The sequence below is a fragment of the Chelon labrosus genome (assembly GCF_963514085.1).
Source record: "Chelon labrosus genome assembly, chromosome: 17".
Classification (NCBI taxonomy): Eukaryota; Metazoa; Chordata; class Actinopteri; order Mugiliformes; family Mugilidae; genus Chelon; species Chelon labrosus.
Genome location: NC_140350.1, coordinates 20,382,691 through 20,400,349, shown reverse-complemented (window position 1 = coordinate 20,400,349; position 17,659 = coordinate 20,382,691). Strand labels below are relative to the sequence as shown.

The 17,659-nt window shown below is 38.7% G+C and overlaps 1 protein-coding gene across 1 annotated transcript; it reads right to left on the bottom strand.

Annotated features, from left to right (window-relative positions):
- Positions 1–290: 290 nt before the first annotated feature.
- On the bottom strand, positions 291–12,708 carry faxdc2 (fatty acid hydroxylase domain containing 2). Its single transcript, XM_084564232.1, has 9 exons — positions 12,670–12,708; positions 11,106–11,158; positions 9,216–9,313; positions 7,394–7,497; positions 6,805–6,926; positions 4,624–4,826; positions 4,254–4,359; positions 3,565–3,731; positions 291–1,550 (listed from the first exon to the last, which is right to left on the bottom strand). Exons 1-9 carry the CDS (start codon positions 12,692–12,694, stop codon positions 1,394–1,396), a joined length of 1,035 nt encoding a protein of 344 aa, XP_084420358.1. The 5' UTR covers positions 12,695–12,708; the 3' UTR covers positions 291–1,393.
- Between the last annotated feature and the right edge of the window lie 4,951 nt (positions 12,709–17,659).

The following is a 17,659-nucleotide window of genomic DNA, read 5'->3' as shown; positions in this document are numbered from 1 at the left end:
CAGTGTATAAAACAAGATTTTCTTGTAACTGGTAGAAGTAGAGTAGAGCGAAATATTAAATAAACAAAAAAGCGAGTGAATGTGGGCGGGTCTTCAATATCGTGGCTCCAATCTCAGTCCGTCCTGCGCAGACTGGCTCCAAAGTTGCAAGATGGCGCCGCCCGTATCCCTAAAATAGCATGACTTTGGCCACTTTAAGGAAGTGGAGACGTGTAGTCCATATTTACATACAGTCTATGCTGCCAACGCCATAGAAAGAGAAGAGACGTGCATTTCTTTTTAAAGTATTTTAATCATTATAAAATTATCAAGTACAATTGTAATATAAAAAGACACGTGCAACACAAGTGCATGTTTTAAGCGCTACTGTAAAAGTGCAAGTGTATCTGTCGTTGGAGACGTGTGTGTCTGAGTGGTAAGTGAACGCATCTCAGGACCTAAATCTAAATAAACAAATTACACCGGAAGTAAAACCAAATTCACGGAGAAGGGAACGTGTTCAGTGGATGACGTGACACTTTTTAAAGAGCTCGTGTGATCTGGGAGATGGTCAACATTTCCATGATTCACATGAACAAGAGGACGTGTTCTATCTCCACCATGAACCCATTCATACTGAAATGATTTGCATGCCGTTTTGCTTTTTCATGTTCACGCCAGGTGTAACTGGAGTGGTTTAGTCGGTACGGTTGAGTCCGACAGGATTAAAACCGAGTGAGAACTTTGAAAGTAAAAAAAAAAAAAGTAAACTGAGCGGCGAAGGCTGTGCAGGTAAGTGGAAGTCGAACCATTAACCCTTTTAAATCTGTTGTATCGGGAACTGAAAAGACAAAAATAATAGTTCGTGTCCAATTTTAAATATAATCAGGACTCTAAAATCATTTAAATAATCAAATGCAAACATTAATGAATGCACGGACAGCAGACGCCAACAGAATCTTTTTTTTTTTTTTTAAACAATACATAATTTTTCCTGGCACACTCGGGCTTCCATATATTTCCACTTCTGCTTGCTGTTGGCAGAGCAAAACCCTGAACCGCTGACTGCTCTGCCACATTACTATCCCTGAACCAAATCACAAGCTATAAATACCCTCCTCCCAGGTCACAGGAAGATGTTATCAAGGCAGGAAACGGGTTAAAAACAGCCGCAGCAGGAGGCGACTCCAAATCAGCCATGAACACGGACGCCAGACTTCTCAAAGTGAATGTTAGCAACCACAGTGTTTGGGCAGACTTCTTTTTTTTTTTGATTAATACAATCAAACAATCATCTAAGATTGATTGGAAACTTTCTCCCCCTCTTTTATCACGATCCCAAATTTGGCCTGAGGTTAAAGGTCAGGGTGCAGGGCGGGGTGGGTGGTGAGGGAGCGGGGTGGATCGCAGGTCGTCACTGGCCCTTCTTGGGTGCGTCAGGGATGCTCTCGTTCAGAGGGGTGAGGCTGGTGAGCAGGGTGTGGCGCTCGTACTGCTTGGTCTGCCTGAATTTGGAGTCGGTGCCGTGGAGCCTGTCCAGCACGCCGAAAACCCCGAAACACTGGTTGAACCTGGGAGGAGGAGGAAAATGTGAGCAACGCTTAGGTGTAAGATTAGGTGTAAGATTAGGTGTAAGATAGTTAAAAGCAATAAATAAATAAAATTAAATAAAAAAATAAAAAATACACTACTGAAAAAGAACAATAGGTGTAAGATAGTTAAAAGCGATAAATGAAATGAAAAAAATAAAAATTACACTAGTGAAAAAGTAAAATAGGCGTAAGATAGTTAAAAGCAATAAATAAAATAAAAAAAATTAAAAATACTCGTGAAAAAGTAAAACAGGTGTAAGATAGTTAGAAGCAATAAACAAAATTAAATAAAAAAATAAAAATACTAGTGAAAAAGAAAAATAGGTGTAAGACAGAAGAAATAAAGAAAGAAAATTAAATAAAATAAATACACTACTGAAAAAGAAAAATAGGGAAAAAAAGATAGTTAAAAGCGATAAATGAAATGAAAAAATAAAAATTACACTAGTGAAAAAGAAAAATAGGTGTACGATAGATAAAAGCAATTAATAAAATTAAATAAAAAGAATATAAAATACTATTGAAAAAGTAAAATAGGAGTAAGATAGTTAAAAGCAATAAATAAAATGAAAAATAAAATTCTAGTGAAAAAGAAAAATAGGTGTAAGATAGTTAAAAGCAATAAATAAAATAAAATAAAAAAAACTAGTGAAAAAGAGAATAGGTGTAAGATAGTTCGTAAAAAAAAAATTAAAAATACTCGTGAAAAAGTAAAATAGGTGTAAGATAATTAGAAGCAATAAATAAATAAAATTAAATTAAAAAAAATAAAAATTACACTACTGAAAAGGAAAAATAGATGTAAGATTGCTAAAAGCAATATATAAAATTAAATTTAAAAAAATTTAAAATACTAGTGAAAAAGAAAAATAGGTGAAAGACAGTTAAAAGTGATAAATAAAATGAAATAAAAAAATACTCTAGTGAAAAAGAAAAATAGGAGTAAGATAGTTAAAAGCAATAAATAAAATGAAAAATAAAATTCTAGTGAAAAAGAAAAATAGGTGTAAGATAGCTAAAAGCAATATATAAAATGAAATAAAAAAATTAAAAATACTAGTGAAAAAGAAAAATAGGTGTAAGATAGTTAAAAGTGACAAATAAAATGAAAAAAAAACATACTCTAGTGAAAAAGAAAAATAGACGTAAGATAGTTAAAAGCAATAAATACAATTAAATAAAAAAATAAAAATTACACTAGTGAAAAATAAAAGGTGTAAGATAGCTAAAAGCAATAAATAAATAAAATGAAATAAAAGAATTTAAAAAAATATACTAGTGAAAAAGAAATATGGGTGTAAGATAGTTAAAAGCAATAAATAAATAAAATTACATAAAAAATTTAAATAGTATAAGAAGAAATATACTAGATTTGCATATGTACAAATGCATAACAAATAGAAATAAAACAAATGCAGATCAGAAAAAAAAGATATCTTAAAAAAAACGAATTGCTCTTTTGATTTGGCAGCTGGGATAGGCTCCAGCAGACCCCCGCGACCCTTAACAGGAATAAGCGGGTACAGAAGATGAATGAATGAATGAATGATTTGGAAATTAATATATGTCATTCTACTAAAAGAATACCCTTAAATTAAAAGTGATATCCTCCATTTTTATAGTCAACAAATCCCATTACGAGACTAAAACCAACAATGAACTGATCCCAATAACTAACTGTGTTTGTGTAAATCATTTGCTTTATCATATATATATATATATATATATATATATATATATATATATATATATATATGTTTTTTGTTTTTTTTTCTAGTCAGTCCCACATGTGTATTAATCCACCGTGGAAAGTAATCCCCAAGCAAGTTCACCATTAAATCCTGTTTGAGTGACGCTGCCTAAAGATTGAACAGGTTCAATTTAGCTTAACTTGATTTCTTGTATCTGCACATTCGAGAGTTTATGTGTTTTCACAAAGTTGCAATTTTTTTTTTTCCTGGGGGGCGCAGGGGGAGTCGTGAGGTGCACTGACCTGAGGTGGTGGAAGTCGTGGAACTCTGGGGAGGGCAGGAAGGGGAGGTGGTATCCACAGTGGGAGATGGTGGTGCTGAACAGGGCCAGGCAATACCACATGGTGGTGGAGGTCACGTGAGAGCCCAGGATCACTGGCCCCATCACCACGGGCAGCATGTTGGAGAGCTAACGGGCGGAGAACAAAAGAAAATAAATAAATAATCCGGCAAATTATTGTATTTCATACAAACTAGAACATGTAGTAGGAGAGTACTGTGTCATGATTTTAAAAGGTAAATACTTTGGCACGCTGCAGCTGAGATCAGTGAGTTCAAGTGATTTATTATTTGTTTTTAGGATCAGGTTTGTCCAGATTCCAGGTGTAAAAATGAAGCACAGTGATGAGAGGAGAGATATGTGGACTCTCTTCCTCTATTAGGCATTACATCACAGGAGAATGTGACAGAGTGAAAGACAAGAAATGAAATCAATAATACTCCTAGAAGTATATTTACTTCTATTTCTATTTCTTGTAGACCTATGCAAATCTTGTAACTTTTTTGCTTATTTAATTTAATTTAATTTGCATTTATAATTGTTTTTACTAGTGGTCATTTTACATTTTTAGTTTTTTTATGTACGACCGAGCTATGGAGCAATTTCCCTTGTGGATCATTAAAGTCTAAGAGCCAAGAGAGGATTATTCACCATGTGCTCCAGAGGATGAGCGTAGATGGAGACGACTCCGATGGGAGCGGTCCACTCGTGGTGCTGTTTGTGGAAGTGCTTGTAGAGGCTGGGGTGGTGGAACAACCTGAGAGAGTAAAAGCAGTTTAAGATCTGGCTGAGACACCGGACGACTGAGGTCTGAGCTCATGAAGCCTCCAAAGACACACAAAATTTTATAAAAATATGACTATATACGACTAAATGCAGATTAAATCGGCACCAAATATTTAATAGGACCTCTTATTGTGTGCATGTGACTATAAAAGGTGGTGCAAATTCTTGCAGAAGCATAATGCGTGAGGTTCAGGGTCACAATTAGACTTGAAAGTGTAAATCTCAACACGAGTACCTGTGTGAGTAGTAAAACAGGACTTCCTCCATGAGGGAGAAGAAGGCGAGCTCCATGAGGGCCCAGTGGAAGGTGGGCACCTCGGGCCCACAGGGGTTCCTCCAGCTCAGCAGGTAGTAGACAACCACCACCATGGGCCCGGAGATGAACACCTGGTTGAAGAGGACGATCTTCACAGCGTGGCGCAGCTTCGCCGGATCCACCTGCAGGACGGGGGCAGAGGAAACTCCGCGTGTCATTGGAGGTACTTAAAGGGAAACTACAGTTTTTTACAACCTGGACCTTATTTCTGGCATAAAATACGATCGTTTACTCACCCATATAACGTTGGTGTAATTTGTAGTCGTTTGGGAGATATTTAGATCCACGTATATCCATATAATGGAAGTGACTGGGGCACCGAAACGCAGCCTCTAAATAACGCATTATCTGCCACGAAACTTGTTCATTTCACAAATATTTTGTTATGATGCGCTAGTGCTGTTCCCCGTTGAGTCCGGAGTTACCTGTTATCATCATCCGGGGTCTGTAGATTGACGAACCATAGCAGTAGCAAATTACAAGTAAACAAGCCGACCGTCACGGGTGCGCGCGGTGCTCAGATGACCATCATCCAGGTCAGAAGATGATGACAACAGGTAACTCTGGACTCGATGGGGAATAGCACTAGCATATCATAACAAAATATTGGTGAAATGAACAAGTTTCGCGGCAGATAATGCGTTATTTAGAGGCTGCATTTCGGTGCCCCAGTCACTCCCACTATATGGATATACGGAGATTTAAATATCTCCCAAACGACTACAAATTACACAAAGTTATATGGGTGAGTAAATGATCGTATTTTATGCCAAACAGTAGATCCCCTTTAAAGAGTTAGAGAATATGATGAGAACCATTACCCCTTGCTGATTTTATTTCATGTTTTCTATTATTTGGATTCAGTTATCTTAACATAACACGACACATTTATTCTTATCTATTCTGTTACTATCGTAACCCGGATCCAAAGGTCAAGATGACTCTGACAGATGATGTGAACGTGATGCAATAATTTTTCTTGGAAGTGAGAAAGAAAAAAGAAAAAAGAGCTCCAGTATCTGTATTGTATAAATACACATGACGATGACACACAGATGCACATTACATACAGATGAACTAGTTCTTGGCTACAACATAACGTCATCCTTAACAAAATCCATGAAAAGGAAAATAAATGCAATATTAAAATGTTAACAAGTAGTTCTTGTCTGTTTTTCGTGAACAGAATGTTGACTTGAAAAAAGTACAAAACTATAATAAATCAACTGATTACTTATGGACTTTGGAAATAATATCTACCGACAGATATACTGCTTGATAAATTGCACAGGGAGCCATTTGTAATTGTCGCCACATCCTGTCTTTGTTTATGACTCTTAGATCTCTGGTTCAAACGGTCATTCCCGGGCGTTGAACTTCAGCGGCCGCTCCAGAAATGAAACGCCAGATGGTGAACAAATAAAAGTTTTACGTTTCGACGGTGGGGACAAAATTCGATGTTGCAAATCTGTCAATGAACACGACGTTCCTGCGGGTCATTAACTGCTGAGTTTGAGCCCTGGTTATCAGTAGCGTCATGCTTTATCTCTGCGGTGTCCGACAACAAGCGTTACTCAAACACCACGAGAGGAGAACTTTGGTCAGATGGACGTCTGATTCAGCAAAGGCTGCTTTCGAACACACGTTTAATTGTGACATTACAATTTCTCTAAAAGTTTGGAATTTTTAAAAATAAATAAATATATTTCATCCTAAAACTTTGGTGTGATAATTAAATAAATTGGGCTCAACACTGCCAGTAGTAGAAGCAGTATGAGTGGTAGTGCCTGCTGTGCAAATGTAATGATTGTAGATTAAAAAAAAAAAAACATATATAGAGGATTAAAAATAAAAGTTAAATCAGCAGGTTTCAGATCTTTTGTGGATTTATTTTAAAAATTACAACCTATCTGTGATCTGAAAATCAATCTAGCAGATCTCAAAGAAAAAAGATAAAAATGAAAACTGTGCAAACCCCTGAACACTTAGTCTAAGAAACCTTTGCTTTGATTACAGCACCCAGCCTGTTTGGGTCAACATCAGATGTGATTTAAAGGAGTTCAGACTTTTACATCCACTGCAATTGAGACCGGAGCCTACCGGGTTGTTCTTGTCCACCTGGATACGGTAGCGAGTGATGAAGTTGGGTTTACCGGTGGTGTCCACCAATAGCAGCAGACCATTCAATGCCCAGAACACCAGAGGAGGGGCCAACATCGTCCCTGCAGAGAAAAGAAACGAGGTCAGCTCAGCAGGACGCCAAACAAAACCCGACAGGTAGCGTTAAAGCCTTCTCAAGCCACAATGCAATGAAAGGGAACTCTGCAAACATCTTGATCTTGACCGCTGGAAACAACATCCTCTCTTTGTTGCAGTGCACATTGTATTAGTCCGGCACTTTCAGTCCTTGCACATAGATAACATCTGGAGGATGGATACCCCTTATAACAGTTTATGACAACAACAGTCTGATCTAATTTTACTACCCTAAACCTTTCCCCTATAGTATCACAAACACGTTTCCAACATGTTAGAACCAAAAGAAAAAAAAAAACAAATCTCTAAAATTCCATAATGGCTTATGTTTCACAACAACACAAAGAATGCATCGATACCAAGGCAGATCACAGTACTTGACAAAAAACGCTAGTAGCTGCCTGGTCTGGCGTTGCTGTGTGTTTTTTTTTACCTAAGAAGAACAAAGCGGCCTCATGACCCTCGAACGCCACGTACAGCTTGGTCCACAGGTTCTGCCAGAAGTCTCCTGAGGCTCCCCAGAACCTCTGAAGGTGCCTGTAGGAAGACGTTTTCACCATGTTAAACACATATTCTTCTTCTTCTGTTGGAAATCTTTTGTGCAGAGTTTTTTGCCACACACACAGACGTGGAGGAACATCATGACCTGTCCATGTCCTGTCAAATTCAGCATTGTTTACCAAGGCCATCCTATTCTATACCAGGCTTTTATGCTCTGTCCGCCTAATGATGCCTGGAAATGCTAAAGAAAACCATGTAGCAAGACGATATTTGCTAGAACATCCAACATCCTACCAAATAATGGGCTGAGTTCCATTAGATCTTGTTCTCTTAAGTCCTTGAAGTGGACATATGGATGAACCCTTAATTATGAACTTTATAAATTAAACAGATGAACTAATTAAAAATTTTACCCCTTTATAGTTGTCATAAATGGAAAAATTACCTGAAACAGTTTTTGCACCAGGCCGTAAATGACTTTTTTCAGCTGTAACATTTTAACATGGAGGTCTATGGGAAATGACTCACTTTTAGAGCCAGTCTCAAGTTGCTATTCGAGGAACTGCAATTAGTTTCTGGCCATGCCACGTCATGTCAAGTTTCCTCGCAAGCTGCAGCTTCTCTCCAGGGTTGAATATTGAAGCCAGAGCATAGACTGTTTATAAATATGTACAACGTAGCCCCACTTCCTTGCACTGGCCAAACTGACGCCATTTTCCCGGGGATACGGGCAGCGCAATCTTGCGACTTTGGAGCCAGAGTTTGCACAGTACAGTCCGAGAGTGGAGCCACGCAGAGCCACAGTATTATATTAACTACCTAAAATGACAGAAACCATCCTTGAAAAAAAACATTATTTGACTTATTTTTTGAGTTTTAGTTTGGCTCAACTCCCACCTACTAACATGGAGGGGGTGAAGCTTATGACCTATACTGCAGCCAGCCACCAGGGGGAGCGCTACTTGCTTTGGCTTCACCTTTGAGTAGCTGTTCCGCCTTCATATTTGTGCAGTCTATGAGCCAAAGCAGAAATGCCAAAAATGTTAACATCGTGACGACTGTACGGAGGTGAATCCTTATATAACTCAGCCTTAAAGTTATGCGGAATTAGGGGCGTGGCTGCTTTTAGGTGGGACAGGTGGGTGTTGTCTGAAGTTGCTAGCTGTCTTTCTAGGCATCAACTGCCTCCACTCACGCTCCACCACTTTGCTTTTTCTTGAATAAGCCAGGAAGATTCAGGAGGATGGCAACGGCTTAACTTCGGTTATGATGTGCAGCAGGGAGGTAGGACCCGAGCATGTAATTTTTTGTTTAATGAAAACTTACTAAATGGAGTAAGATAAAGTTCTGCCATGAAAAAACGAAAGCAAGACAAAACTCGGGAAACCAGGAACCGCGAGGAGATGAACAGAAACACAAGGGAAAGGGATAAACACAAGAAGTAAAGCAAGGAACAAAACACAGAGGAAGAAACATGACTAGAGAAAATACTCAAGTCAACACCATGACAACAATTAACGCATCACACCCCATCTCATTTCATCATATTAACTTATCTCACACCTGAGTGCCAGCCTTTTGTGCAATAGTCTTGTCTATCCAGTCCTGCTCTACACCACCCTGCTCCATCCGGTTCTCATCTGTTCACTTTCATTCTTGACCTTTCAACTCTGTCTGCAATAACATACGCCGGCGCCACACCTGAGGTTCATCCCTCGGGCTCGCTCGGCTGGCTTGCTGTGCGGCGGCCCTACCATGTCAGCGAGTTGCCGAACGCAGCCAGGAATAAGATTCCGGATCCGATGACGAAAGCAGCTTTCTTCATGGAGTCCCACAGTCCGCCGGGGCCGTCCTGGGAAGAAGAAAAGCAACAGTTGTGTGTGAATCCCGCACGATGTCGAGCTACATCAGCGTTTCCCACAGAAACCTCTTGCGGTGTAGGAATGTCTCTAAAACAACAGTGAGACTGTTACTGAAACCAACGAGAGAGTCTTTTCAAGGTTCATGTTTTCATAAGTGTGAGGTAGTACACCGATCGGCCACAACATTAAAACCACTGACAGGAGAAGTTAATAACATTGACCGTCTCGTGACAATTCAGTGTTCTGCTGGGAAACTTTTGGACCTGGCGTTCATTCATGTGGATGTTACTTAGACATGTACCACCCACCTAGACAAGACCAGGCACCCCCACCCCATAGCAGTGACACTCCTTGATGGCAGCAGCCATCCCCAGCAGGATGCTGACACACAAAAACGCTTTAGGAACAACTCAAAAAAACATGAAGAACAGCACAAGGTGTTGACCTGGCCTCCAAATTCACTAGATCCCAAACTGATCAAGTATTTGTGGGATGACCCACAGAGGCCCCCTCCCCTCAAAGGCCCCCCACTAACAACATTCGGTTTCCAGACACCACAGGACACCCTCAGAAGGCCCATGTCCATTCTATGATGAGTCACAACTGTTTTGGAGGCACAAGGGAGACCTACACAATACTAGGAAGGTGGTTGTAATGTTATGCCTGATCGGTGTATCCCAATAAGTAAGCATTCCGTGCACGAATGTTATTTTGAATATCAAAAGTAAAGTGTAACCATGTGTTTAATAAACGCACGGAGCCTTTAGTAAAGCACGAGGCAGCCGCGCTGAGAGAAATCTGGATCAGTTCACTCAGTGGGAATTAAGTCCAGGGATTGATGTCACATTCATGAGGCCTTTTGAAATGCCAGCTTTTACCCCGGCCTCCCTCGGCTGAGCCATGGCAACTGTGGGAACAATGAAACTCAAATGCCACGCCGGTCTCAGAACTCAGAGATGTGCGTTCTCCCCCTTTTTTTTTTTTCTTTCAGACACAAAATCAATCCTCGAAGATGCAAATACACTGATTATTAGCTCTAATACGATTCTCAAGTCTGCAACAGGAGCGTGTAAATATTCCCCAGTGTCCTTCTCTCTCCTCTCTGCTAATCCATTATTTGCTGTTGTGTCTTTGCACCCTGAAGGACTAGAAATATTTTTCTCGGGGACAAAAAAACAAAAAGGGAAAGCAACTTGTCAGGTTGAGCCAGTTCCAAAGAAGAAGTCCCAGTGGAGCCGCAGCTGAAAAACAGCAGTCAGGTGGAATAATACAAACTAATACAAGTCAGGTCAAGTCAGAAAACAAATTAAGAAGCGGGTAAGAACAGATAAATATGCAGAAAGGACAGACACCAGTGAACTCATGCAAACATGTGCTTTGACAAATGCACAGAGACAAACTATACAAAAATATAATCCTGTGCCTTTTATACTTAAATGTGTTCTTTAATCAGCTATAATATCACCACTGTGTGAGATTTAAAGGAGGATTTGTAGCTGGTTGAAGGAGGAGGAGGCAGATTTTGGCAGAGGTTTCACACCTAGAAGCGATTAAATAGCATTGTTGCAGTGTATAGTCTATACCGCACATGAACTACACTTCAAAACAAACTCCACCCGTTAACAGAGAACCTGTAATTTAACAATAGAAAGGTAAGAAAAAAGAAAACAACAGACGTCAAACAACAGGTCGAGGGTTGTGCCTGTGTTGACTTAATGTAATGCACCATCTGTCTTGTTGAAAGGTGACGTAACAGGGGTTGCAAAGGTGTTGTCATCTTACCTGTCTGACACCGCCGCCGCTGCTCGCCGCCCTCCCCTCAGCCCTCCTCATGTCTGTAGACGGAAGAGTAAACACACAGTAAACGCTTCATTTCTTTTTTTAGTTTGCAGGTAGGATGAGTTCACATTCATAAGATGCTTTTTAGAATTAAAAATCCCCTGAAATGAGATTGAGATGGACGGTTGTGGAAGCAAATGTCCCAAAATAACCGATGGCAGAGGATTAAAGATGACATGTTTTCTGCTGTTTGTTCTAAAAGGAGCGTGGCCCACTTTCAGCCGGACTGCGATATAATAGTATGTGTGTATGTTATTCATTTTGTGAATTAAATCTTAGCGTAAATAAATACATCTACACTTGTTTATCTCAGAATCATTTTCACATACTTAAAGACACTTCCTATGTTACCACAAAAACATGAATTAGTAAAATGTAGTGTGCATTTTTAAAACACTAGCATTTCTAACTTCTTTTTATCTTTTCATGGTACAGTAATTACTTAACTACAGTGGAGCCTGGTGCAGGATTATATATAATAATCCTGTGATAATCTATTCTCACAGTGAGCACTTTTTGGACAGATTCTTGGCTCTACATCCTCTCTGTCTCCCTCTTTGTACAGAAAGTACAGCAAAAAACAAAGAACAGAACCCGTGATGACTCCGTTGTCTTTTCGTGCCTGACCGACCAAAACAAGCAAATATATTTGACTTATTTCGATAAAAGGGGCAAGATATCCAAGGGGAAGATATCCACATAAGAGATTTGTATTTGTTCATTTTTTTTAATAAAATAAATGCTATTTTAATGATAAATGTTCCGACAGTGGGAGAATTGGGTAATGGAATAATCAGAGTAAGTTTTATACCAAAGGTAATCAAGTGGAACATCTTTTTACTGTTGTTTATGAATGACAATCAGCGAGTATGCTGACTTCACCACGTCACAGCTTCAGAAACACTAAGGTGATCTGAGCAAATCATTTTGAAATACATTCCTTCTTTATCCTACATATTCTTTCATCGATTATTGGATAGTGATCACGTTAAATCTGAACGTTTCAGATCAGTTTTTGGGCTTTTATAAAGATCCATTATACCCACTTATTATAATTTTTAGGTATTAAAATAAACAAAACATTCGGTAACACTGGAACATCACATTTGATATCAATCATTAATCATCGTTGAGGTATTTATTTATGCATTCATTGTTTGCTGCCAGTATTAGCGCTTGAACTAAACTATTTTCATATATTCATCTAAATAAAATAATAATAATAATAATATAAATCATTAACATGAATACATTTGCGAATTAACAAAGTAGTTAATATTGAAAGTAAGTAGTGTTTGCACCTTTATACTTTATTTAAATATAATTTAAACAAAGAAAGCAGATTTTGAGCTGTACTGAGTTTCACTGAACGCATCAAGTGTCCCAGTTTTACCCACTTTTTTTTTTATTTCGGATAACTTCTAAAGTCATACTGACAGTTTAACCCTTCTTTACATTTGATAAAACCCGACTCCACTGATATGATCCCTTTAAATCAGTGACTTACCGCTGACTCTTGTCTCCCCGCTCATGTTCCTCCTCTCAGTCTCTGCTGTTGCAGTTTCACACGAGCTCCGGAGCAGCCAGTTTATTGACAACAGCTAGCGGCTTCTGATTGGCTCCTGCCGGTCAGCTGACCCGGAAGCGGCGCCTCCCCTTTCTTCCCTTTGTTTTTGCTTCAGTCCGCATTATTAATCAAGGTGAAGGTTGAAACCTGGCGAGGAAGGATGTCGCTGCAATGATAATAAACCATTCATTCATTAATTTATTTTTAACCGCTTGTCCTCTGGAGGGTCTCTGGATAATAAACCATGTTTAGAGCAATCATTAATATTTTTTTATCATATTAGTTTGTTGTCTGGGGAAAAACAACAACATATAGCCTACCCCTTAACTTCCTGACTACCAGTAGTTCAAATTTGTCCTCTGCGGAGGACATATGTAAACCTGAATATCTCCCAACCATTGCATACTACTGAAATAACTCCTTGTACTATCTACAGAGGACATTTAGGGCTTTTCACTGATACCAAATGTGAAGGCATGGAGCTTAGATACCTTTCTCTTTCTTATCTTTGATATCTAAAAGTTTTCAGTATTCTAATCACAAAGACTGTTAAAAAATAAAAAATAAAAATGTGATCGGATAGTATATATATATATATATTTTCCTGGTAGTCAGGTTAAGCAAATAACTGTATGAGATAAATAAACTCTTAAAGTTAAAACCACAGCAATGCAGTTATTACCTTAAGATGAAATAATCATTTTTTTTAAAAAAGTGTTGCAGGATCTGCTTCTTTTCTTACAATTTAACAGTCTTCTAACGTATAAATCAAAAATATTCATCTAAAGTTGGAGAAATGAGTCATGAAACTGATGAGCAGCCCATCTGTGTATATATTTTTTGTATTTTTGTATATTTGAGAGCCAAGTTTCTTTGTTTTATTCTATTTTATTCCATTTTATTCTATTTTATTTTATTTTATGCGTAATGCATGCAACAACACCAAAGCAAATTCCTTGTATGTACAAAAATGCTTGTCAATAAAGTCTTTTCTGATTCTGATTTCGATCTTACCTTCTGTTTCTCTTCGTCGACCCTTACTGCAACTTTTGGACATTTGGTTTGCTGGTAGAGTTGACAACAACATGGATCTTACTGACCCATGACCAGGTTTTTTCATAACCGTGTCAAGTGCCATCTAACAGCAGGAAACAAACCTTCTTTGCACCTTACAATTGAACAGAAGTAAACAGACAGTGCATGTGTTAGGGACTATTTTCAGCTGTGAGCTCTTGTCAGTATTTACAACTACTCCTGTCATCCAGCGCATTGATGTGGTTCATTTAATACCTTTTTTACGATATGTGGACAACAGTGGAGCTCTAATAGGTTATATTGAGCTTTGCACAGGCTTTAAGGGTATAGAAGCAGTTAACCTTTTGTCATTTATTTACAACGTTAATATCCTTAAAGAGGCCTAACCCTAACTTGACACTGCTGGTTTGAGATTTGAAAGACCAGCCTGCAGTATTTAAAACAAACTGTACGAACTTTGCAGCTTCACACACTGAGAACATTCATTGTGTTAATGGCCGTTAGTGTTCCGCTTTCTTATCGGGGGGAAGATATTTTGAAGCTGCAGTCAGCACCGGAAATTGGCAGTTTTGGGCAGTTTTTATGTGAAGCGCTTGGTTACTACTTTTTTGTTATTTCCTCTTATAATAATAATAATAATCTCCTTGTTTTTGCTCACATTACCTTTCACCTGATTATTGTTTTTTTCCCCCATCGTTACTCCTCTCATCTCTTAGACTTTCTCTGTAAGGTTACAGATGTCCACAGGCTATCGCTTGACGACCTTCAGGCCTATCTGTTGCTGCAACACGTGTCTCCATTATCACTACTTATTATTGTATAATGCGCGCAGTTATCATTATGTAAATTATTATCACTTTGAACACTGTTTTGTGGACAAGACCCCGAAACCATTACATTATGTAAATCTTCCTATCAAATTTACCAGTCAGAATCAGAATTCAGTTACAGTTTGTTCAGTTTTATGTGGTGATTCTCTGGCCGTCCAGGAGAGGACGCCACTCACACTCCCTCTGTGAAATGAGGAAATGGTTTTTACCACACATACCAAACATGACCACAAAGGGTTCTGCATGACTGTGGGCAGAATTTCACAAATTATCTATACCGTTTATTATTATTATTTATTATGTACTTATTCTATGCTTAAATAAAATCTAATTATTTGTTTGCTTCATAAGTTTTTTTGTTGTCTTAGTTTCAGTTTGATGCATCGAATGGATTTTTTGGGTTTTTTCATGTAAACTTCAGACTTTGCACGATTCACCTGATGTCATGCAGTCCACTAAACGGCTGTGCCTTGCCACAGAGATGTGCATGCCCGCTGCAAATAGAGGAGAGCTCTCACAGCAGGTGGGCAAGTCCTGCAGAAAATGGTGGTTTGAATGCACGGCTCAGGTCTGACCTCTGGTGAGAAGCCGCTGCACTGCATCAGTAAGCTGCAGGGCTTTGGCACAAGTCTGTCATGTGGTTTCATTTAAAAACAAATTAAGTGTTGTGTTAATTTGACGCTTGATTCTATTCTTTATGCTGTTTCAGGCACCTTAAATTCTATGCCAACATGTGTCTGAGTTGAAATAACATGTGCATGGGGATTTAATTGACCTTGCTCAGAGCTAATCGAGACTTTGGGTTCTAGTTGCAACTTATTTACTGAAAGTACGGGACCTCGTGGTGGTTAAAGAGACGAGGCTGGCACTGTTTCAAGTTTTGAAGTATCAATAAGTTATCAACAAATCTAACTTCTTCTCTATGAAAACAGATCTGCATCATTAATCATGGAAAGCACAACTGTTCTGCAGTATGCACTCTCATTTGCATATATAAATTACTATCATTAATAACTAACTGGGGCTTTCCATGTTCTCCCTGTGTCTGTGTGGGTTCTCTCCAGGTACTCCAGCTTCCTCCCACCGTCCAAAGACATGCTGGTTAGGTTCGTTGGTGATTCTAAACTGGCCGTAGGTGTGAGTGTGAATGGTTGTCTGTCTCTCTGTGTTAGCCCTGTGACAGACTGGAGACCTGTCCAGGGTGTACCGTTATTCTCTTTTTGTCTTTGTCTTTTTGTTTTTTGTTTTTTCAAATGGTATCCAGGTTTTGTGACCGACTGTTAAACCATTAATGATAAAACATTCAAAATGTCGATGTCAGTAGTACCTGATAAGCCTTAAAACTGGTATCTTGTAACCTTTAATTCATCTTTTTCTTATCTGAACAGGCGGTGCAGTCCCGGTCATAAGGACAGTAGGTAACAGTTTGCACATGTCACGTTTTTGACTCTATTTTCTATTAACATTGTATTAAATAATGCCACATTTGGTATTTTTAGTAATATAACTGATTTAGCCTTTTCCACAAACCATGCATGTTGGCACGTCATAGTAGAATTAACAAATAATAACATTGAATTATGGTTAAACTCTACTTTTTTAAGGTCCACTGTGACTTAAAAGGACATTTGCTAAAGTTATTACTTCCTCTGTTGTTTTCCAAGTCTTGTGACTCTTGCCCAACAGAGTATATGTCAGTGCCAATAATATTCTGCAGAAGAGAGTTTGGGAATGTATTTGGTTACTTAACGGAAAAAAATCATATTGATTTGGATTATAGTGTAACAAGCTTTCGTCCGTCCGATTCCTTCGAAACAACGGGGCCAGATTCAAGTCTGCTCAGACAATTCAATCACAACCACAATAATCTGATTGAATCCCAAGCAAAGGTGAACTGTGCTAAAAGTCTATTTACTCAAGCTCCTGCGTCCGCCGCTGAAAGGTCAAAACCTGCTGCTCCTGACTACATTTGTGTCAACAACAACAAAAGGAAAGAAATTACTTGATCTTTTCCCTCTGTACTATGGTTTCATCAAACCAGACAGGGGCTCAGATCATCTACAGTACATGATGATTACACTATCTGCAGCACTGAACACTGCTCTATAATTTAATATAACTTGGCCCTAGTTTTTCTTTTTTTTTTTTTTTTTGGTGTGTCCTGCAGTTGTAATAGCTGTTCTTGTTTCCCAGTTATTTGGTTTTACTCTCTGCATGTGTTCAACTTTTTGGTCCAGATCATAGACTGTATATAAATATGGACAATGCGTCTCCACTTCCTTGCATTGGCCAAACTGACGCTGACGTACTTTTGTGTTTTACTTCAACCCAAGTCCCGTCTACTAACATGGAGTGGGTGGAGCTTATGACCTATATTGCAGCCAGCCACCAGGGGGAGCTCTACTTGCTTTGGCTTCACTTTGGAGGAGCTCTTTAAAGGGGAACTACTGTTTTTTTACAACCTGGACCTTATTTCTAGCATAAAATAAGGTCGTTTACTCACCCATATTACTTTGGTGTCATTTGTAGTCGTTTGGGAGATATTTAGATAAGCGTATATCCTTATAGTGGGAGTAACTGGGGCACCGAAACGCAGCCTCTAATTAACACATTATCTGCCACGAAACCCGTTCATTTCGCCAATATTTTGTTATGATACGCTAGTGCTATTCCCCGTTGAGTCCGGAGTTACCTGTTGTCTATTCGCGGACGTGCGAATAGAGGCTGTGTTTTGGTGCCCCAGTCACTCCCACTATATGGATATACGTGGATCTAAATATCCGACGAACGACTCCAAATGACACCAAAGTTATATGGGTAAAAAACAGTAATTCCCCTTTAGCAGACAAGAAAAAGGAAAAGAACAAAACAAATGCAGCTGTTGAAACATGAGCATTTGCAAAAATTTGACAGTCAAATCATGAATCACAGTTATTTGTTCGAGAATTAATCTGCAACTAAAATGTCACGACAGCCCAAGCTGTTATCAAGTTTAAACAGTAGTTGTCCCACTCATCTTGTTAAAGAAATGTTAATTTATCAGTGAAATCAAACCCAATGCCTGG

Excerpts from the sequence above, each read along its gene's own strand:
- faxdc2 (XM_084564232.1), bottom strand. The coding sequence starts at position 12,694 with ATGAGCGGGGAGACAAGAGTCAGCG. Across the intron at positions 7,498-9,215 it reads TTCGGCAACTCGCTGACATG|GCACCTTCAGAGGTTCTGGG; the intron begins GTAGGGCCGCCG and ends GTCTTCCTACAG. Across the intron at positions 1,551-3,564 it reads CACGACTTCCACCACCTCAG|GTTCAACCAGTGTTTCGGGG; the intron begins GTCAGTGCACCT and ends TCCTCCTCCCAG.